Genomic DNA, 22,938 nt, shown 5'->3' on the forward strand with positions numbered 1-22,938 from the left:
TCCCAGTGATTTTTTGTTGTTGTTGAAGTCCATTCCCTTCATCTCTACCCAATTACCCACATTATGCCAGCAATTTTAAGACCACTGTTATTTTTTTGTTCCTAGCGTATCTGCTAGACTATTAACTATAGGCCTGTCCACCTGACCTTGATGCCAGGGAAGGTTATGGGGCAGATCATCCTGAGTGTCATCATGCAGCATGTGCAGGACAGCTGAGGAATCAGGCCCAGCCAGCAGGGATTCATGAAAAGCAGGTCCTGCTTGACAATCCTGATCTCCTTCTATAGCAAGATGACCTGCCTAGTGGATGAGGGAAAGGCTGTGGATGCTGTCTGCCTGGACCTTAGTAAAGCTTTTGACACTGTCTCCCACAGCATTCTCCTGGAGAAACTGGCTGCCCATTGCTTAGATGGGCATGCTTTACACTGGATAAAAAGCTGCCTGGACAGCAGAACCCAAAGAGTGGTAGTAAATGGCTGTACATCCAGCTGGCAGCCAGTCACAAGCGGTGTGCCCCAGGGCTCAGTACTAGGGCCAGTTCTGTAATATCTTTATTAGACTATCTAGACAAGGGGATCAAGTGCATCCTCAGTAAGGTGGCAGACACCACTAAGTTGGGCAGGACTGTAGATCTCCAGAGGGATCTGGACAGGTTGGACCAATGGGCTGAGGCCAACTGTATCAGGTTCAACAAGAAGTGCTGGGTCCTGCACATGGGTCACAACAACCCCACACAATGCCAAGGCTTGGAAAAGAGTGGCTGGAAAGCTGCCTGGTGGGAAAAGACCTGGGGGGTGTTAGTCAGCAGCTGGCTGAACATGAGCCAGCCGTGTGCCCAGGTGGTCAAGGCAGCCAACAGTATCCTGGCCTGTATCCAAAAAAGTGTGGCCAGCTGGACAAGGGGAGTGATCATCCCTCTGTACTTGGGACTGGTGAGGCCACACTTCAAATACTGTGTTCAAGAGGGATGTAAAGGTGCTGGAGTGTGTCCAGAGAAGGGCAACGAAGCTGGTGAAGGGTCTGAGGCACAGGTCTTATGGGGAGCGGCTGAGGGAACCGAGGTTGTTTAGTCTGGAGAAGAAGAGGCTCAGGGGGCACCTTACTGCTCTCTACAACTACCTGAAAGGAGGCTGTAGGCAGGTGGGAGTAGGTCTCTTCTCCCAGGTAACTAGCAACAGGACAAGAGGAGACTACTTCAAGTTATGCCAGGGGAGGTTTAAGACTGGATATTACGAAAAATTTATTCACTGAAAGGGTGGTGAAGCATTGGACCAGGCTGCCCAAGGAGGTGGTGGAATCACCATCCCTGGAGGCATGTAAAAAACACCATAGATGCAGTGCTCAGGGACATGGTTTAGTGATGGACTTGGTAGTCCTGGGTTAATGGTTGGACTTCATGATCTCAAAGGTCTTTTTCAACCTTAATGATTCTGTGATTCTATGCTATATAGCAGGGCAAAAAAACTCGAAAAAAAGACTGAAGAGCCAGAGTACAAGCCAATACCCTTGAGTATAATCAGAGGTCTGCACTCCTGATTGGCAAAGTAAGAACAAGCCTCCACTACAGAATATAAGTAGCATATTATCTTCAGAATATCAAGAAGTCATCACAACACTATAATGCAGGTTTAAGAAACGCAGAGGCACTATCAAACCAATACTTCTATATCACTACAAAGTTTCAAGACACTGCTTGAAAGTGCAGACAGACCTAGGATACTGCACCCACATTTTGAAACATTGAAACAATATTATGCTTTAATTCCTTATTGTTTGCTAGTAAAGGTGAAGGAGGCTGGAGGGACTGATTTAAAGATGATTGATTTTACAAAGATTGGGAGCAGGATTTTAGATAAGGCAAGAACATCTGTTCAGAAAGCAAGGACATTAAATGTTTATGTGGAATGGCATAATCAGTCTCCTAACAGTAGTAATGACCCAAGGTCTCAAGGGAAACTGGTATCACCACAAGGAAGTTTGAGAGTCTCACCAGACAAAGAACTAAAAATCCTCAACCTTGAAAAGTCTTGCATAAGAAGGTAGACAAAATGGCTAAGTAAACACTATTTCAAAATTCTTTCCATCTCTGGAAGGACATAACTTCATCACCTAGTTCAAGTTGCAATACTATTGCAGTCAACAGCAAACTAAGGTAGAAATTTACGTTCAGAGGTAGTGATGAGCACAGTCCTCCATATGATTGAAGTGTCATTAGTTGCTTACATGCACCAGCTTCAAACAAGAAAACATGCAGGTAATTCTAATGATATCAGCTTTTTTTGACAGCAAGGTAAAGAACCACCTAATACGATAGCCTGAGAACAAAGAACCATCAGCACTTTGACGCTATATGCTCAGGTTAAGGAGCAACTTGAAACAGAAGTACAGAACTATTAAGAGCAAAAAAAAAAAAAAATTATAGTCCTCACACCCATACACCCATTCCCTTGAGAACACTTTCAGAGACTGACTTCTTGCTAGCAACACCACTCAATTCAGCTTTGCTTTTTACATCTGTGTAAACTGAAATGCAACATTATTAGAAGCACGGGTCTCACCATACATACACCTCTGGAAAAGTGCAGCTTTGTACGTCAACAACAGAGCACAGCCAATTCAAGCTTGATGTCCTGCAGGAAAAAAATCTGTATGCCTGTTACAGACGAAAAAGCTTTAGAATGGTTGTGCTGCCTTAATTAAAATGTAGCTGCTAAACTGTGAAATCAACACAAGTCTCCTAAAACACATGAAATTGTCCTTGAATTACTATTCCTTGTACTTTATTCTGAAGATTTCAGAACTATTCCAGTAGTTAAGACTTGAACACAAGGTACTCTTTTTAGTGGAGTGTTTCATGTCAGATTGGCAACTGAGATTGCTTTAAATGGCAGGGAGGTGGGAAAGAAAAAAAAGGGGTATTCTTCACACTGGTAAGCATTCCCACACATTTCAAGATACAGTCCTGTAACTAAGAATCAGGAATAAGGACTTTCTTTTCATGTTGTTAACAGCAGACATTTAATTTACATAGTGATGTTGCTGGCAGGTGTTAGCAGCAGAACATGCAAACAAATCAAGAGACTGCACAGAGGGTTTCTGGCTTGTGATCCATATGGAAAACTGTGTGCTTTTTAAGGCTCTAATTAAGCTAGACAGGACAGTAAGTTATGATGCCAATATTTAGTCACTTTTCTGATGATATCAGGCTACTTCAAGTTTTTAGTGAGAAGTCTAGTGGAAAATGTAGCAAACAAGATATGAATTCTCATTTTGCGGAATAAATACCTCAACCAAATCATAAGTTTTAATTAAATGTTAAAAACTTTTCACTATGTAAATGGTTGGTGTCATCAGCCTTGCCAGAGAACAGCTGCACTTAAAGACCACAACTAATAGTAAACAAAAGACCATTCCAGCAAATTAAGAACAATTAAGTTAAAATTAACAATTCACAAAAACTAATTAGCATGCACCACAAAATTCTACAACAGCATATAGTTACCTTGTATTACTAACAGCTGAAGATGGGAAAGAATAAATGACAAAACTAACCAGCACAGCTACAATGTGAGCACACAGTTATCTTCAGTTAAATAATGCTCTTAACACCAAAAAATCTTCCTCCAGACATCTCTACAACTCATAAGAGTAGAAAAACATCTATTCATTAGCTAAATACCACCATTTTAACAGTTTATTTTCTAAAAGCCAGGAAGAAACATAGCACTGAAATTCACATAAATCTGTTCCCACTTGATTTTGCTTCATAAAACTGAATTAATCATTCAACTACTTAGTGCCACACAGATGCATGAAATAAAACATTAATGCAGCATCAAATCAGAAAGAAAGTTACCTCAGGAGCAAAGGAAGCTAGCAATAAAAGGCAGCTAATTGTTCCCTAGATTACTAGATCATAGACTCTTCAGTGAAGGAGACTGTTCTCACACACCAAAACAAGACCGATCATAAGTTTTGCATGCTGCTTTCGATACCAGTGAAGACTGGATACTTAAAACATTTAGATACGTTTTTTGGCAGGGCATCTGTAACCCATGTGGATGCAGATATCACTAAGCTAAAAGCTGGTTAAGGGCACAGCAGCATCACTGCAAGATGATGGATAAGCTGAACAGAGGTATGTTGAGGCTGCAGACTGAGTTGTCAGCCATACACAGGTACATCTGCTGGAACCAAGCTCCCTTGTATAGAGACACTCCTGTGCCAGTATCAGGCTCCTCCAAAGAGCAGGGTATATCTGGTCAAAGCGTGTATACACCCTAGTACTTCCCTTTAGGTCAGTTGGTATCAAAGGAGGGCAGAACCTCTGTTGCTCTGTGTTCTCTCTCATGTAGCTATAAACTGCTTCTGCCTGACCTGAATCTGCAACAGAGGTTGTGACACCTGCAAGTGAGGTGGCCTTGGGGACAATCAAGATGGCCCTCATTCACTCTCCTGTTTCTAGTAGCCTGTGACATATGTTTCAGTTTTCAGACTTTATTACTTATTAGAATAAAGAAGAGACCAAAATTTGAATTAAGATAAAGGCAGCTATGGAGGAGAAGAAAAAAATAATTTTTGTAGCAACTACACAATACTAACTCTTCCACTGTGGTTTGGATTCAGTAAGAAGTCTGTCCGCAGGTAAAGGAAATAACTCCACAACTCAGAAAAGCAACAGTAAGTAGGAACAGGGAGCCTGCCTAATGAGATGACTCCAACACAAGAAGTGCTTAAGTGTGGCGAGGAAAATGCATGACAAGGAAGAGAATGTCTGCTTCTCGTGTTGGTTGAAGAGTTTTGGAAAGGCAGTCAAGAGTACAACAGTAAAGAAATATTCTCACATCCCTGATGGTATCAGCTGTAGCCACAGCACAAGTTTGCAAAGGCAGAGAATGACTATAACAGAAAAAGCTATGTCCTATTTTAGGTGTGAACAAAAGCATTAACACTTGGATTGGTTAAAGCATAAATAATTTAAGAATGCACAAGCCCAGTGGTGGGACTCTCAGCAGCATGGTGAATGTTAAATGCTAAAGACCTGAGGCTACCTTAACTATTACATTAAATACATATCATTAAGTATTGCTTACATTAATTCATGTTTTGCCATTTCAGTGAACTGTTAAATACAGTTAAGATTCAAAATACAAGACGGACTTATCAAGGAATGAAAATTACAGAACAAAGAGCCACTGAAGAATATTGGCAAATTACAAGTGGACAGTTTCTCTTTCGGTATTGATTAAGTATTATCTGGAAATTAAGTAGTGAAGTAACTGGTTCTTATTAGCATAATTATGTATTTGGTGTGTTCCCTCCTTTTCTTTCACTCCCCAAACAACTAAATTTACTCAGATAACACAAGAATACAAAAAGGCAGTTGTATGAAGACAGAGGGTCCTCCAATTAAAAATCTGAGTTTCACATACCCTGTCAGAGATGATGTGCACAAGTCACTTGAATACAAACCCTTATTTAATCAGCTTAATCCAAAACATCTGGTGAGGGACTGATCTCTTCATGATGAATCTTGGGACTTAACACACACTGACAATCCTCTGTCAATCCATCACAGCCCATGGAAGTGCTATTTTCCCCATCAGCTGGAAAAGGCCTGTGGTTCTTTGATCGAATTTGGATATTACAATACTCTCAAGCCATTAAGAGGTACAAACCAAAACCTGGTCAGTTCTAGCGAATATCCACATGACTAATTAATACAAACAAGATGTAAAAGTAATGACCTTTTCTTTGACTAATATTTGATAAGTTCCGCAAGACATGAACTGTCTCCAACAGTACTTGCATTCCTGACAGAGGCTCAACCACTACCACAAAGGAAACAGTCATGCCAGAAAGTTTGAAGCAGCATAGAGGATTCTAGCAGTTCCTTACGTTCCATACAAATTTAAGGCACACATCTACAGATGCTACAGGGCTCTGTGCAGGACTCTAGAGACTCAAGTTCCATCTCAATCATACTTTCCCATCTTTGCCAAAAAAGATTCTAACTCAAATGCCAAGCATATAGTTAAGCTGCAGAACACCAACTAGAAATTCAGAAGTAGCATAGTAGAAACTTCAAGACAGACGCAAGACTTATTTGGGGCAGTTACTATAATCTAAGCAAACATTTGTAGAGAAGAGCATGTGAACTGAACCGCATCTTTTCAGACAGCAAATACTCACTGTCCCATACTTCAGAAGCTGCCACATGATCTCTGCAGATGCATCTGGATGTACAGTTACCATTTTATTCTTTGCACGCTACACTAACTACAGAACCAAAGGAAACCACACAGACCAAAAACCCACACACCCCTGTCAGGCAAGAGAAATAAAAATAAGGTGCAGGCAAAAAGTAAACCATTCCATATTAAAAAGTCAATTTTAGACAGTCCTAATCCACCACTATGAAAATGGCACAAGATTAAATTTAAAAAAGTAATTAAACTTCCAGTGTCCTTTAAAGGAAGCAACCGCTTGCAAGAGTGGGAAGAGGAAACTTCTTCACACGTAACTGACTGATGGAGGCACAATAATCCAGAAAGTCATGTGAAGACAAGAGCACAAGAACGTGAAGTATAGGAATACTTCAGAAGCACATAGTGCACAATCAAAATACAGTATCAGAGTAAGAACTAAAAGAGGAACACAGGCATGGGAGAGTAGGGCTTACAACTGTCAAAGGTAGAGAAGAATTTAAATGTTATCTGTCCCAAAGGATGAAAAGTAATTTCTCCACTGTGAGCCTCAAATCTAAGCAAAACCGGCAGAATTTAAGACAAAGAATTTAAGTACCTTTGAGTTTATAAATAGTAGAGCTGTCAAAGGCAAGGAATCTGCAGAATATTTCCATGTTTTACCACACAGTAAATTTCATTTAACAAGATACCACAAAAGGAACAGAAGTAGGACTGAAGACCAGTTCCACAGAAGGTAGCAGGTACAAGAAGGTAAAGAACAGAAGCCTGCAAGACAGCACAGTCAAAGAAATAAAATGGAGAGCAGTTGCTTAAAAGTTGTAGCTCATCATGTTACTTCATACATGGAATTCCTACAGTTCTGCTAAGCTGTTAACAAGTCACCATTTTTCATCATGCAAAAGTTCACTCCCCTTGTACACCTCCCTGTTTTCTCTTGAGTCAGTGTGGTTTAGTGTGGTTTCCACAGAGTGAGAAGTTTGATGCTACTGTGCCAGTTGCTTCTGTAGAAAGCTTAAGGACAAACCAAAGCTGCACAGCCTTTAAAAAAAATACAGGACCTGGCCTTTCTAAGCCAAGCATAGGAAATTTAAACAGACTTAAGTGTAAGAGCAAACCCATAAAAATGCACTTGAAGTTGCTACAGAGGTGCAAGATCTACAGGTCTAACTTATATGATCATTACAAACATTTTAGAGCAGCATTATGAACAAATTATATTCAGTCACAGAAAAACACAATGCAAGCAATAGATTACAGAAACCATAGTGCAGTATCCCAATTAAAGGGCCACAAATACTACAGTGATGGATAAGGTTCAGTATTCCTTAGGAGGTATTCAGTAGTGACTTACCTGCTCTTCCTAGAATGAAGAAAAATGTTTTACACTGCGTAAAATTTTATTATTAAAAATTTATAAATCATACATATTGATCAATATTGATCATACAGAGGTACTAGAACATTTGGAATGGGACTGCAAGTCTGATTAGAAAAAAATAATCACACACTAGGTATGCGAGTACACATACATCAAAACAGGAGAGTATTGTTCTATGCAATACAGTGCAGATCCTCTGCCTTGAGGGCACAGGATTCGACCTGAAAACTAACCAAAAGAGCTCATACAGTATTTCCCCGCAGTTTTTCTTCTCACCTCCATTCCCTTTATTTGTACCTTTCACCACTCCATCTTTCTTATTTCCTCTCTTATTTATGGAGGCCCTATCTACTAATTCAATTCATTCATTTTGAATCATGATAGTCCTGTTCCACACCTCTCCACCCTGCTCCAGCCCCACCTGCTCGTATCTCTCCCCAGCTTTCACTATCTAAAATACAGCAGGGAAATTAGTACTAATGGACAGGCTTTTGCACCCATTCTCATTTCTAGTATATGACTGCTATAGTAACTTTTGTATTAATATAATTCATAGTATCTTTGGGCTGGCTACTAGAGCTCATACTTGGAAAAGTATGCTGAATCTTATCACTTCTGGAGTAAGCTCCTGACACTTCATTTAGAAATCTTACCAGCAGAACTTGGTTTTTGGTTTTTTACTCACTTGGCCACAGACTGGATAACTTTAGAAGATGTATCCTTAATATTAGTGAAAAATCGCTCTGTTCCACCCCTCAGAATATCAAAGAACCCTCCATAAGTCTGGTCACATTCCGCAACGGTCAGGCCTAGAGTAGTTGAATAAAAATAATTGTACTTTAAGTCATATCCTGGAACGGGCTCCATACTAAAGCAAGTTGCCTACAAAGCTGGAAGTGAATGCACATACAGCCTATGCCTTGCTGTAAGGCTCACAGTTCTGAAGCTCGCCTTCATTATGACCTATGCAAAAAAACAATACCTCCTGTGGTCAGGAGGTACCAGCAAACTACTGAACACATTTTTAATAAACTGTCTGCATTTAAAAGAAAACAAAGTAAATAATTTCTTTAAGTCAAGCATATATTTCATATTGCCAGTGAAGCAAAATACTGTATTTTTTTTAGCATTAGTCTCTTAAAGTGCAGCTTATTATTAGCAAATGCACTCAAGCACCCCCAGCTGACACAGTTTAATGATTTAATGCAGGACTTCAAAAGCAGCTGGTATAATTAAGTTTACTTCTGAAGCACAACATCCCAGCTAGCACAGCACCCCAGCATAACATCCCTATTAATATGACTGTATACAACAGTACTTATTCTTGCACAAAACAGATGGCCAGACAGTCTTTTGACTATAATCCTATTAGGAAGCTGGATTCTTCCACAGGAACTGATACACCGATAACATTACTGCAACAAATATTAACCAATTTTAAAAGTTTCTCTGCAACATTAATATCCTTTGTCTCATTGGCAATTCAGCACAAGTAGTATCAAGAAAAAAATATCAAGCTGGAAGGAAAGTTGAATACAGTATGAAATATTCCCTCAGTATCTTTTACTTAATTGAAATGTTCTACATTAATATATATTAAGATGCGTGCAGAAATTGCCTTTTAAGAAAAAATCAGATGCAAATAAGCTTATCAAGCTTCTAATTTTCTTTTTTTATTTTAAATGAAGTGCAGGTATTTTCACCTAAATGAAGTGTAGAATACCTGTTTTTACAGAATAGGTATATCAGCCTTCAATTGTCTTTCTAGAGACGTGTTTTGGTTGACTCAATTTATTACTGCTACTCAAACTACCATTTTACAGTTTTCTTAGATGAAACCACACCTTCTCACCGCTGATGTCCTACGGTGCAACCATCTTCTGAAGTCCTCCCTGCACAATCCTCCCATAATTAGCTGGGCTCAAAGCAGTACCAGCTATGTACAGAAAGTACTGACTCGACAGCCAAGAAACTGAGTTTAGGCTGTTGCTTTTTCCCTTTTAGTTTTGTCGCTTCCTAAAGGCTCATGTCTGACAGCCTCAATAGCTTTAGTCTTTGATCACTCTATCGGATGAACTTCAAACTATTGCAAGGGGTCACAAATCTTTTTGGCAGGGGAGAGAGGAGAAGAGAGCGGTAGATCCCCGATGCTTACAGAATAATTTTTTCCTTATACAGGCTTTCTGCAGGCTCGAAGAAATACATGTCAGGTCCACGACTACTTGGCATTAATGAACTACTGTGGTCCATAACCAAAATCCCTACAACTGCTTCTGTTTCTTTACTGGACTACCTCGACTGTTAGACACCAAGCCTGTTTTAGCATACAGTTATACCAAAAGCCACAGAATGGCTACTATCTTTAAGTTTTAACCTATCTGATGTTAAGTAGCATTTATTGGAAAACAAAGACAACTGCCATTTTCTTACACCGAAGATCCAATATTGTGCACAAACTCAGGATATGTAGTGATTTCAGTAACTTCTGCCACAAAGTAACATGGTTTCAGTTAAGACACAGCAATAAGATTTATTTTTTTGAAGAGAAATGTAAACTCTTAAATTCTCTTTAAACAAGACACTTTCAAGTATCACCGCCTCACTGAACTGGAAGTTTTGGATTTAAAATAAGCTATTTTTGTTGGTTTGTCATAACCTGAAGACTACTTTCTCTATAGCTTTTGTTCTTAAGAACATTATTGCTTATTGTATACACCACCTCCATCAAGTTTTAGCTCACTTATTTCAACTCTCCCACATCTACAGGTCAATAATGCATTTTAGTTTCAATTTTACATAGGAAACCAGATTTTAACTTGCCCAGCAATGAAACTGAGAAATTCAGATATGCATGTATCTATGTACAACCAAACCCTGCAAAAAAATTAAAACAAGGTTAGAAACAATGATATAAATGCAAAATAGCTAGTACTTGTGCAAAGTGTCTAAAATCCTCAAATTATTTTTTTTTCACATAGAAGATACACATTTACAAAGATGAAGTCTTTTACTGCACTCACCTGCATTGTACATATTGTTGAGCTGTCCTGCAGGCTTGGAGCTCTGTGAAATGGAGGTCACTGATGTCCGAGGCTGAGCATTGTTTCCATAGCCTCCATTCTGTTCCAGGAGCTGAAAACATTAATATTCACTGTGAGTATTTTCTGGCCAATTCAGCCAACTTCTTATGCTTTGTAATTTACTACTTCTTGGTGACAACAAGCAAGCTGAACCTCAGCAGAAACCAGGAAGTTAAAAAACACTAATTGATTAACTTGCAGTGTTGTGCAAATTAAATATCGAACAGAAGACACCTAAGTGGGTTTCGAGTTCCTATAGGCATGGTCTTCATATACTAGATTTTTCTGTGGAAGTTCATTATGATTGAATGCAGCGTGTCACACAGAACTTGCACATCCAAGAATGACCCAGTATATGAGAAGTTTTTCAACAAGAAGTAAGAACAACTAGTTTCCTTTGATGTCATGCAAGCTCTGTGCTTTAAAAGGCATATTTTCAAAGATCCTACAAGTGATACAGATCAATTCACAGTTGAATTTCAAAACAAATGAGTGTGAAGTTTACAGAAGACTAAGGAACAGGGGATCTGCTCTGACATCTGTTACTAAACTCACACTCACTAGATAAGAGAGGAGAGAAAGGAGGCCTAATCAATAATACTCCTTATAAGACATCTTTACCTCTGTGATGGGGGATTTAGGATTCACATTCCTAGCTGCTGCAATCTCCTGCAGTTGATTCACAAGTTCAGTGATTGACAGTCTCTCCTCTGGGTTCACCTTTAAAGTGGATCCTAAAAAAGGAGATTCAGACAATGTAACAGAAACCCTTCAGAACTTTTCTCCCAGTACATAATAATTTCTTCAATGCACTCCAGTGCAATAAGCAATCAAACACATGAACAGAGTGGAGGAACTGCTACATCTATATCAAAGTATCATTGCCATAACAGGTATCCATGAAAAAACACCATTTAGTGTAGAAGAATGGCTGCAGAAGCGTGGCCTTAGAATCTCTGAAGATCTGCACAATCCAGGCCTGGTATTAGAACAGGCCTGTAATCAGAATTGTACTGAAGTTGCTGTGCTGAAGATAACAAGAAAGGTGGCCTGGAGCTGTTCTTGAATCCTGAGACTAAATTATGTTGTGCCAACAGGCCGTGGCTGTAACAAGCTACAGCTGCTGGGAAAGCAGGTGCAGGGCCAAGAAAGATGGGGACCAGTATGGGAAAATAGGGAGTAACAAACTACAAGGCTGAAGCACAGCAACACAATTACCTACATGGATAGAATGCTTATTTTAGTCATGATAACGTGCACGTTTAGAGACTACTAACCAATTATATTTCTGCTTTACGAATATGCATGTGTATCAGTTCTATATAAGTAGTGCTAGAAACTAATAAAGTTGAGCAAGATGCATAACTCATATTGAGCGTCTTCTTGACTCCGGTGAACCCTTCTTCCAACAGTTTAGGACTCAGAGTATTTCTAGCAATATACTTTAGGATCAGTCAATGAACAACCTCAAAAGTAACTTTATATCCAATACTGTTGGAGCTGGAGACATATTTCTGGCACTGTAATTAAATTTTCCAGTTATCTATTTGAAATTTAAAGAAAATAGTTTTAAAGCAAATTCAAGGAAACTGTATCAAAACACTAGTTGCTCCTACGGACTAATTCAGATCCTAATCAAGACAAGCAACAGCACTAAAACAACCAAAAGTTTCACTTACAATTCCCAGATTTATAGATAATGGATTAAAATTTTTAATAGAACAAGAGGTTGTTGAAGTTAACCTTTTTCACTATAACATGTCAATAACATTTAAGTATCAATAACACAACATTGTCAATAATGAGATCTATGCATAAAGATATCAAATTAAATAAGACTGTAAACTTACGAATGAGATCATGAAACACAGAATAGCGGGTGTCATTTTGTGGGAAGACATATTTCCCATTTACTATGCGAAGCTTCGCTCCATCTTCGAATGGATGTTGCCTAAAGCACAGCAAGTACAGGATACAGCCCAGAGCCTACACAGAGATAAAGGTAGAAACATTTCATAGAATCATGAAATTATTTAGGCTGGAAAAAAAACCTTAAGATAGAGTCCAACTATTAACTGCCAAGTCCATCACTAAACCAGGTCCCTAAATGCAACATCTACACGTATCTTAATACCTCAAAGGATGGAGACTCAGCACTTCCCTGGGCAGCCTGTTCCAATGCTATCGTGATAACCAATTTCAATTTCCCCTGGCACAACCTGAGGCTGTTTCCTTCTGTCCTGTCGCTTGTTACCTGGGAGAAGATACCTACCCCACTTGCCTACAACTGCCTGAAAGGCAGCTGTAGAGAGCAACAAGGTCTCCCCTCCATCTCCTTTCCTCCAGACTACACAACCCCAAGGATTAAGAAACACCTTATCCTGTACCTCTCTACACCTTATGTTGTGCCCCATGACAGATAGCATCATGGTCCTACAGGAAGCTGGTAGGTCTCCACAGCCATGGACAAAAGGAGCTCTGCAGCATCCACCTTCTTTCTGTGAAACTTATCACAGAATGAACAAAGTTTATAAATGTAAATTTTCTGATTCATGAACCCACTGGCTCGTTCTTCTTGTTTGTGCTGTGTTTAATTCAGGCAGTGATATTTAAAGCAGAATTTTAGACTATGAAATTGATTACGCTTCCTAATACTGTCTGCAAATCACAGTTTTCCATCAACTGCTGATTCATGCAACTCTATGTATATTCCCAGTGCTTTAGAGATCAGCTTCGTAGGCTTTTAGAAATAATTAGTATTGATGTTTCTCTGAGGACAGAACACTTAGTGAAACATTCATTTGTTTGGCATGTCAATTAGAGAACTCCAAGCAGCAGTACTGCTACTAAATAGGTTTGTGGGGTTTTCAGGTTCAGGGATTCTCCTATTCCTGCCTCTAAAAATCCATTTTATGAATTTCTCAGTATAGAAAAAATTACTAGTCTTACAACACTGAACATGTTCAAGACCAGGATTTTTCTTACAAAAAGTCTCAGAAGTTTTATTTCATATCTTCATCCTGTGCTTCAAGAAGACTAATATTATTTGTGGGGACAGAATTTGGTCTTTTGTGTTTCTAACTCAGATGCATTCTGCTATGCAATCCACCAACTAAGTAAACATTTCAGTATAAATCAGTTTAAGTGACACTAGGGTGACAACATCATCTCTAAAAGACTTGCTTTCGTAAAGATTTGAAGAAAATAAGCCTGAACTGACAGCCCCTTTATTCCCTACAGTCAGAAGGCTATTCAATTCTTGTACAAAATTTAAGATCATTTTCAGACAAGTTCATACAAGCCTCAAAAATCACAGAACTGGGACTACCACTTTCTGGGAGCTCTGAAATTCCTTGGTATGCCCAAACCCAAGACCTGTGCAACCTGACAAGGGAACAGCCACCAAAGCTAGAAGTCAGTTTGAACTCTAATCTGTGAATAGTCCAGGTGTTACAGATTAATTCGGATAATCTCATCTGTTACTTCAGCAAAAGTTTATATATATATTTTTAATATAAATTAACATATGAAATATACTGGCAGAGATACACTATTGTAGTAAAACCATCTCCATCTGACCTGTAAAAGTTTAACAATAAAGCATCCAATACCTCCAAGAAAATGTTTGCACAACAGAATAGAAAATTCCTCCTCAAAGTTTATGCTGAACCCTGTCTTAGTTGCTTGACCATATGGGCTTCTACAGCACCCACAAATAAAAAAAGCCAGTGACTATGTTAGTTAAGCAATCTGCTCACTGTCTCCAGTCCTCTACATGGACCACCTCCAACTGTCCTTGGCTGTCAATTGATCCCAAGAACAGTTTCAAAGATTTGAATGTTATTAAAGTCTCAAATGTTTAAGATTTAGTTACTCCAGAACACTTACCAAGTCTCTCAATCCAAGGCCAGAAATAAACTGTATATATTAATTCTGTATTATTGTATAGCAAGTATATTTTGTCAGTCTGTTGACAAAAAGCTCTCCGTAGCGTATACACTGAGGCATCATATAGTCCACATTAATTAAAATCCAGCAGGAGAGTACAGGAAATACCACCTACTCTGTTACAGAAATGCCTGTTTACAAGCATGTAAAGCAGATCATAATTTAGTTGGGAGGAATGAAACTACTCCCTGCGCACCATGCACATCAGAAGACAGCAGCCACAGAGGAAAGCACAAGGGCAATCAGCTGAGCACACAGAAAGTGAAAAGACCACTTAGATTTTATCTTCAGTTTAATTGCTAGAGAATGTTTTTCATTCCATCAGCTTTATCTGTAATTTAGGACTGTAACAGTGATACATTTAGAATATTTTAAACACCAGTTTCGATTCCATGTGGCTAAAAGGCAATTCCAGTTGCAGCAAGGCAATTTCTCAAAGCCAACATCATGCACATAGCCTCAGCACCAATACACTTAAGAGAAGAGCCCATTATCTGTAGATGTTGCTCAAAAGCTGCATCTATACATCTACTGTAGTCCATCTACAGAAGCTACCTGGATCAGTCTGACACTCGCGTGCCAGCACGTAGAAAAGCAGCATGACAGAGTGACCAAACATAACTAGGAATTACTGTTTGACCTGCTGCTGGGCCTTCATGAGCAGCTAATTTAACCTTTCCTTAAGGGGACAGTGGGGTTGGGGGTGTGTGTGTGGTTCTAGTAATGTTTGGCCTTGGCAGGGGTGCTTGAAACAAATCAAAATTCTGTTATTTTTCCACTGACCAGCTTCAGGCAATAATGAGCACACTTCAAATGATGAGAAATTCTACAATATAGCTGCAGGATGACACACAGGTTTTACAGCAAAGTACTTTCTGCATAGAATTAAACTACATGAAATCTAAAGAGATCATTCGGCTCCTGCAGAATTGAAACCTGCAAGGTGACTCACACTGATCAGAACAATTTTTTACCAGATATTGATAAGGATAACCTAACTTTGAAATTAACACACGCTGAAATTATTCCAAAGCACAAATTTCTGAAAAAGCAAAGAAGTGCAAGAGTGGGAGTACACAAAAGGCCTTTCAAGCCAAAAGACAATGTCAATGAAGAAGAATCTTCATGCCAAGGTAAAGCCTGTCATTTTAGTGAAATTCAGTTGAATTTCAGTTCCACAGAACTTCAGAAACCACATTAATTTGGAAAAAATGGAACTAAAGTTATTTGAGTTTAGTGTTTATTTTCTGAAGATCTCTAGACTTAGGTAGGAAATGTACAGAAAGCAGCTGGCCGAGCCTAAGGACCTCTGCTCTTACAACCACTATCTAACCACATTCCCACTGTGGCATCTATGTGGTTGATAACTAACGTTTCATCTATGCCACTGTTCTAAGAAAGGTATTTCTATCTCCTTTATGCTTTCAAGCCCACACAGTAGCAAGCACACAGGCCTTACAACCATGAGTGTTACTCACCCTATCTGCTCTCTTCTTGAAAACTACTTTGTTTATCCTAATCACAAACCACACAACCAGTGATGCTTCCTGAGACAGCGCCATATTCTATTGCCAAATACTTTGCATGTTTTCACTGAACCCAGAGTGCAAAGGAAAAAACACAGAACAACATGTTCCAATAAAGGCATGGTAAATGGAACAGCTCTTCCAAAGATACAGCAGGAGACAACCACTACGTTAATTCCAATGGATACAGAGTCCTTTAAACAAAAAATAAACTGCAAACTGCCCTTCCAAGTGTGGTTTTTGTTAAGTGCATTTGTAGCATTGTGTTTAACTGGATGTAATATTGGCTCAGACTGCCAGCATTTAACACATGCAAAGCAGCCAAATGGACAGAAAAATGTATTTTTCCTGGTGCTTCTTCACATATCAGAAGAAAACCGCTAACAGCTTTTGTAGTGGAATAAGAGTTTCCACAACATCTTGTAACTAAACTGAATGAAGTTCTGTGATTCCTAACAAAAACTTTTAAAGCACCAGTATTTGTCTTTTGACACACTCCCAATGCAGACAACAGCTGAACATCCTGACACCTGCCTGTATGAAAAATATGCAATAAACAAAGTCCCTAACCACAAAGTCACTGGGCAGTACCTCTGTACTATTACAGTGTTACACAACTGGAAAAAGGTACAATTGAGGATTTAAATATTTACCTTTAATTCTAGCTACAGATTTTTTAGTGAATGTTAACAGCTTATCATGCTCCCTACACAAAGCATGAATGATTTCTGCATCATTCTCATCCTTCCTACCTGTCAGTATTTTATCTAGATTCAGTACCTAGACATAACCATTCTGAACCCAGCAACAGGCTGTCTCACTCATGGCAGCACATGAAAAGCAAGAATCTGAATCTAAGGACTGTAAGTATTCTGGCTCTATGGCAGCAAGTTCCAACTAGGCAACAGCTCTACTGAATGTCAAATTTGTTGAGCAATGTCTCTCATAGTGGAAGTCAAGCTAAATCTGAGAGAAAATCTCAAATATGACATCTCATTCTTTTAATAGATACACCGTTCATACTATTCAAGTTTTATTTTGACATGACAGTCTATTCTATGTTTATTAAGGTGCTTTTATTTATTTAATAAGCAAATTAACATGAAGATGGCAAAATCAGTTTCACTATGACATAAGCAGCTATGATACAGCAAGAGAAAAATTTCTTACCCAAATGTCCTGTTTTTCACCAATTGGAAAATTTGAATACAAGTCTATCATTTCTGGTGTCCTGTACATCGGCGTTGTATTCCTTGTGATCTGCAGAAAACAGAATTGCTTGAAACCAATTTGCATAATAAGTTCTAACTGCATTCAACCACGGAAACAGTCTTAACTTTGAAAATTGATTACAGAAATACTTGTCAAGGCAGAAGCCATCAATTGAATCCTGGAAAAGTCACAATAGCTTTGATTTAGAGGCCAGATAAAGAAGTTAGTACTCAAATAACACTGTGATATTCAAGAGTCCTTCCAAAGTGTAAAGCACAAAGTAAAATGACAGTTCTTCATGAAGGAAAAAAAGCAGTATGAATATAAAGAACATAAATCAACAATAAAACAAGAAGTGAATTCATGCTCCAGTGTGTATTTCCCACTTCCTCATCACATTTAATGACAGTGCAGACACATCCAAAGAGTTAAGCCATGCTCTCAAGCATCCTTGAAGAGACCTTTTCTACCATTTTCTGGCATAGATTATACAAGACAGTGGTACAACACCATCATTTCTTCTCCAGAAACTGTTGGATTGCTCTCTAAGGATGCTGGATTCAAAAACAAGCAGAGTTTACAAAGACTTATGATATCACAAGTTGCACACAATTTGAAGTGACTGTATTTTGCTACACTTGAAAGTCTGAATCCAGTTGATGTAATACATGAGATTTACCAGCATTACTCTCAACTCTAAGAACAAATGCACTTTGCAATATTACACTGCGTGCCTGACACCACCGCTGTAGTCCTAAAGGCACTGCAATACTGCATATTCAAATCCTGCTGAGCAGACTCGCCACCTCTTTATATATCATTAAACTGAGAAAAACAGATGAGAATGTGAGAATCACTTCGGCATAACCAATTTTTGACTTCCTGTTAAGAATGCAATCAGAATAAACTCTAGTAAACCCTTCTGCTTTCACACGAGATTGCAGAATGGACACTGCTCAAGTTGAAGCAGTGTTTGTATATGCAGCTACAGAACACAAGCTGTGATTGTCTCCAGTCAGTGTTTAAACTCTGGCAACACAAATACAAAACCAAAACTTTATGAATGGAAACAATCTTCGGTTGCCTTTGAAGTCCCATGAATCTGTATCAGATTAAGAGCAACAGTTAAATGAATCCACTGTTGATATTAATTACATAAAAACAGTCTCACCTCTTCTTCAACCAGTGCTCTCTTTTGTGCAGACCAGTTGTAGTCAGGATAGTAAGCTATAGTTGTAGCACTACCGAAGTCACAAAGTTTAATTGTTCCTTGGTTACTAATAAGCAAGTTTTCCACCTTCAAAAAGAGGTAGAACAACAAATTAAAGATGCCTTTATTTTTATTTTTCTACACTAACACACATGCTTTTAAACACGAACTCACTTGTGCATATATATAAAAAAAATATACTCACTTTAGCCCAGAGAGTTTTCAGACTGTGCTGTAGATTTACATGGTAGCAATACAGCCAGTTTTTTTAAAAGCAGCACCAAAGCCACTATGAGCAGAAAATAAACCCCAGGGAAAAAAAATCATTTTGTTAGTGCCTAAGAGGCCAGTTTTTCAGAGGACCACTTCTAGAAGCAGTGTCTTGGGATCCAAATATTTTCATGCATAAAAACTGAACACTGTTAGCTTAATTGCAGTGGATTGGATGTTAGGACTGCTGCAGACATAGAACAGGAAGGTACTAGTAGAGAGGTAGGCTGCTGGGCGACACCCAGAAAGATATAGCTGTGACCCTGTGCAGAGATAGAAACCAGCTATTTGAGGACCATATGCTGCCAGAATTTTTTCTACTTCATAAAATCCAGCCTTCCTGGATTGCTAAATGGAATGCAGAAGAAACTTAAAGGGAGGGTAAAAGTAGGCAGAAGTATTGTGGAGTCATAACCACCAAAGGGCTGAAAAAAATTTGTACCTCTGGATAAAATCAGGAAAATATGTAGAAGTTAAGAGGCGTGTCAGTAACATTGCAACACCACACAGAGAGCTAAGTTTGTCTTCCCTCTGAAACCACAACTTCTCTGGACTCCCTTCTGTAAAACCTGTTTTCAGAACATCCTATTAGCCTCCCCAAAAACTACACTAGCATCTCAGGTCTTGTTGCAGGTTGGCTCAAAACTCTGACCTACAGTTTTTTATGCTGCTGACCTTAGTTCAACCTTCTAGAAAGCATAGCAAAGTTAAGTGATCCCTGTTTGGCTCCTGGTTGTAGTAAGGTCTCTGCCTGTTGCAGAACAACTATCATTTGATCTTGCTTTGCAGCCTCTTTAACACGAAACCAACATGCAATCAAATTCCTGCCTTTTCCCGTATTTTATTTCTGCCAGGAACTTGCATTACTTGACAAGAAAAAAAATGAATTACAGCATCAGTTCAATTTCTGTGGAGCTGTCTATGTAAGAAATTGTGTATTTATTTGTAAATAGCTTTCCACCCTGTTTTCAGAGAAGAGATGCATCTTTTCTATGAGCTTTTCTAGGGGCTAGGGTACATGAATTTCAGTGAAGAATAAAAGATTTTATTTTAGAAAGTAATGCCAAGAAAGTTCTATCCCAGCTGGGTTAAAATTTCTTTGACATGACCTAGAAGCCTGCTCAATGGTACTGAGGGGAAAAAAGTGCATCATAATCGAAATTATTTTTATATTAAGAGGCTATACTAGTGCCTAACACGAAAGCTTTCAACAGGCTTGAAAACACTTAGCACGTATTTACTTTTAAAAAGCGGCTTGGTTTTCTCCTCCCCGAAGTAATCTAATACATACTTAAGAAGAAACAAGTTTTCCTTTCTTTTTATATTCAGCTGATATCACATCAAGCAGCTGACATGTAAACTTCAGACACTGTTTCAGGAATAAAAATCTTCTCTTATTTTGTTTATATTTACAGAGACCAACTCCTTCCACTACGTTCAAACGTATATGTAGTACAGCAGAGACTCACTGATGATTAGAGCTCCTTTCTCTAAAGGGCAGCATACATGTAAAGGTGAACTCCCTGCCTTCAAAATACAAAATTCAAAGACAGATAGAAGTCCTTCCAAATCTCCAGAGTTTCTAAGGGAACACCACCTTCTACAGCATAACCCCAGAGCAATCTTGGTAAAGGCAACAGAATGAAAATTAAGAAACAAAACAGATCGTGAATTATGCCTACCAAACTTTAAAATTCAAGTTAAAAACAAACCATAAAATGCAATGCAAGTTGTTAGTTCTAAAACTAAGAGCTTACTACACATTCTTAAAGACTATGTAATCTTTCACAGAGAATGTTATTTCTTTCCTCCTTCAAATCTTTACCTCTTCTATTTAGCAATGTGCTCACCTCTAAACTGCAACTCACAAGTTCTAACTGGTTATTTTATCAAAAGTCAACTACTTAAAGACTAACTCAACCAGCTAACCATGATATACTACTTTTCTGTCAGCATGTTCAGAGAGAGTACAAGTAGCACTAACCACAAGGAAAAGACATGAAAAGATGCAAGTATTGCAGTGAGGAAATTCAAGTGAGTGACATCCAAGTGGTCCTGGCAAGGCAATACACACAAGCACTATGCTCAAGGGTGTCCACTCTATTTGATCAAGTCTTAACACCGATTCAGCCAAACATGCTCTCTGCTGTTTAAAAATTCAGCCTTTATTTAAACATTGGAACATACCTTTAAATCTCTATGGATAATAGGAGGCTTCTGTTTATGCATATGCTGCACTGCTCTGCAGGTCTGATAGAAGATCTTCAAAACTGTGTCACAGGAAATAGCTCCTTTGGACTCTACTTTCTTTAAGAATTCCACCAGCTGTCCTGCAGGAAATCAAAGAAGTTCACATAAGCACACACAGTACACCACAAATTCTGAAAACTTGGCATGAATAGACAAACAATTCTTGTCAAGGAAGATTTACAGTTTCAAATTGTAATATTAGATGAATATTCTGAAAATGGCAAATTCACACCAACTGCAATGCCATAGGAAAAGGTGCTCTAAGGAAGTATTCTTTCCCTTCCTTCCTCTGTCTAGTCTCAAACACTAAGAACTTGATGATCACCTCATATTTAAGATGAGGTTGAACTGTAGTCTTAAAAGAACATGATCCTTTATCTTATGAAGGATGCGGCTGAACTCCAGCTCACGAACTGAACTATGCTATCTTTAAGAGGATTTCAAAGCTTCTAAGCTGTGAAGAAACCTGGGCAAAACAGCTGTCAGAAACAACATGCACTCTGGGAAAAGAAAGTTTACCTTTACACAGCTCTGTAAGCAGAAGAAACTCTCCCTGTCCTGTATCAGATTCTTCTTTTCCAATAGATGCAGCAGAACAGAACTGGACAATGTTGGGGTGACCGGAAAGTTTTTTCTGGAGATAACACGTTCAAGGAAGACAACTGCCAAGTTTATTGATACTACTGTATAAAGCAGTTCACAGACAAGTCATTTGAAATGTTAGCTTAAAACCACAGAAAACATCACAGCTGCAATTAAAATGCTAAGTAGAACAGAAAAATCCATGCCTCAGCTGAAAAAAAAAATACTTCAGGGGAAGACACTGAAGGTAATGTAATAAAAACATAACATAAAACATTAAAAAAAATCCTTGTGATTAAGGTTCTCTAAGAAAACTGGACTTCAGTAACTAACAGGCCTAGTTACTTCTTTTTCTCTTTTGACAATGACTGCAAGGTATTAGGTACAAGTACAAGAGAGATCTTTTAATTGTCAGGTGCTTCTTTAGTTGGCTGATCAAGAAAGGGCTGTTATATCAACACCTGTCTTTACAAAGCAAGTATTTAACCAAAACAAAGTTCAAAACAAATGAAAGCTCTAAAGGACCCAGGATCTTATCCTCCCATCATTAGTAATAATTCTGTACACTAAAACCTTAGCCATGCTTCACTTCCAGTTCAAAAATTCAAGGTATCCTTTTTTAAATATGTAAAGGGGAGTAAAATGTGAGTGATCTCAGACCCTGCCAGTGGAAGTAACACTACAACATGCCTCTGTGTTGTCCCTGGTATGCACCACCTCAGCCATATGCTGAGACTCATGCCTATGAGGAAAACACACAATATTTACAAGATGCATTCACCAAGTTTGGAGAGAAAAAAGTGAAGACACAGTAAGTAAAGCAAAGCTATACAAAAAAGGGCAAGCTGGATCCACCAAATTAGAATTTATCTTACGCAGTTCTTCACAACCTTTTACTCCAAGCTGCAGGAATTAATTTCATTTCAAAATTATATCTTGGAAAGTCAGCAACAGTTAACTCTCGTTCATGTCATACATATGCCTTAATGAGCCTGAGCTGTGGAAAACTTCCAAAGAATATTCAGGTTCCCTACTGCTGGCAAGATACAGCGTAGCTAGAAAATATACAGTGCTATGGTAGTCTGTTCTTTGCAAGTGTACCTCTAGCGAACAGTATTTAGTGTTAAGATTTTGCCAAGCATTTCAGATGTTTGAGTGGCTTAATTTAGTATCAGTGGGCTTGCCTAGTAACTTAAAATGAAGCTGAATACTAAAGAGTAGAAAATAAAATAACAGCACACCACAGCTACTCACTGACTCTTGAAATAAACTG

At 38.6% G+C, this 22,938-nt stretch overlaps 1 protein-coding gene across 2 annotated transcripts in view; it reads right to left on the reverse strand.

Annotated features, from left to right (window-relative positions):
* GAK (cyclin G associated kinase) overlaps positions 1–22,938 on the reverse strand; it is a 77,142-nt gene that overhangs the window by 39,875 nt on the left and 14,329 nt on the right. For both annotated transcript variants that reach the window (XM_055791491.1, XM_055791490.1), the window contains exons 4-11: positions 21,603–21,717; positions 21,021–21,163; positions 18,525–18,650; positions 17,312–17,401; positions 12,518–12,653; positions 11,289–11,401; positions 10,608–10,719; positions 8,273–8,396 (exon numbers count right to left, since the gene is read on the reverse strand). In XM_055791491.1, coding sequence (XP_055647466.1) covers positions 8,273–8,396; positions 10,608–10,719; positions 11,289–11,401; positions 12,518–12,653; positions 17,312–17,401; positions 18,525–18,650; positions 21,021–21,163; positions 21,603–21,717 — 959 coding nt within the window. The remainder of the gene's footprint in view (positions 1–8,272; positions 8,397–10,607; positions 10,720–11,288; positions 11,402–12,517; positions 12,654–17,311; positions 17,402–18,524; positions 18,651–21,020; positions 21,164–21,602; positions 21,718–22,938) is intronic.

This window comes from Falco peregrinus, chromosome Z, assembly GCF_023634155.1.
Source record: "Falco peregrinus isolate bFalPer1 chromosome Z, bFalPer1.pri, whole genome shotgun sequence".
Taxonomy (NCBI): Eukaryota; Metazoa; Chordata; class Aves; order Falconiformes; family Falconidae; genus Falco; species Falco peregrinus.